At 42.6% G+C, this 477-nt stretch overlaps 1 protein-coding gene across 1 annotated transcript in view; it reads left to right on the top strand.

The window, feature by feature from the left end:
• The first annotated feature begins 475 nt into the window (after positions 1-475).
• Positions 476-477, top strand: part of grin2cb (glutamate receptor, ionotropic, N-methyl D-aspartate 2Cb) — a 46,778-nt gene continuing 46,776 nt past the window's right edge. The window contains exon 1 of the mRNA XM_076265840.1: positions 476-477. This exon is cut by the window's right edge and continues 421 nt beyond it. Within this exon, the coding sequence (XP_076121955.1) occupies positions 476-477 (2 nt within the window).

Here is a 477-nt window from a genome sequence, read left to right as displayed (position 1 = left end):
CTTCTCAATGCATTTCAAATGGGCTTTATCAGAATGGCACAGGACATTTGTTTTGTCAAAATACATATGTACTCATTCTTTAAAAAACAATGTAAGCTACAAGTCACCCTCGCACTTCTCTCCTCATTTTTTATTCTCTCCCTCTCTCAATCTTTCTTTCCTTTATCCCTCTTTCTCTCTTCCATTTCCTCTGCTTTCTCATTTCCCTCCTTATTTGTCTTTCCTCAACCCCCTCTCTCTATCTCTCTTGCTCTCTCCCCCACCTCCCTCTCTCTATCTATCTCTCTCTCCTCCCACCACAAGTTGATTTATTGGAATGACACAGGACATTTGTATTCTCAGAATTGTATAAATACTCTCCCTCTGTCTCTCTCTCTCCCTCTCTCTCTCTTCACTTTTTCATTTTCTCCCTCTCTCTTTCCCATTGCCCTTCTCCCTCCCTCTCTCGCCTTCTGCAGGTTGTAGGAGGCTTGAGAT

Source organism: Alosa pseudoharengus, unplaced genomic scaffold (assembly GCF_046254945.1).
Source record: "Alosa pseudoharengus isolate Yale_2024_CS ecotype anadromous, Long Island Sound unplaced genomic scaffold, YU_APseudo_1.1 YU_APseudo_1.1_scf_4, whole genome shotgun sequence".
In the NCBI taxonomy this organism is placed as follows: domain Eukaryota; kingdom Metazoa; phylum Chordata; class Actinopteri; order Clupeiformes; family Clupeidae; genus Alosa; species Alosa pseudoharengus.
The sequence above is the reverse complement of the archived record's forward strand: the minus strand, read 5'-3'. Positions and strand labels throughout refer to the sequence as shown.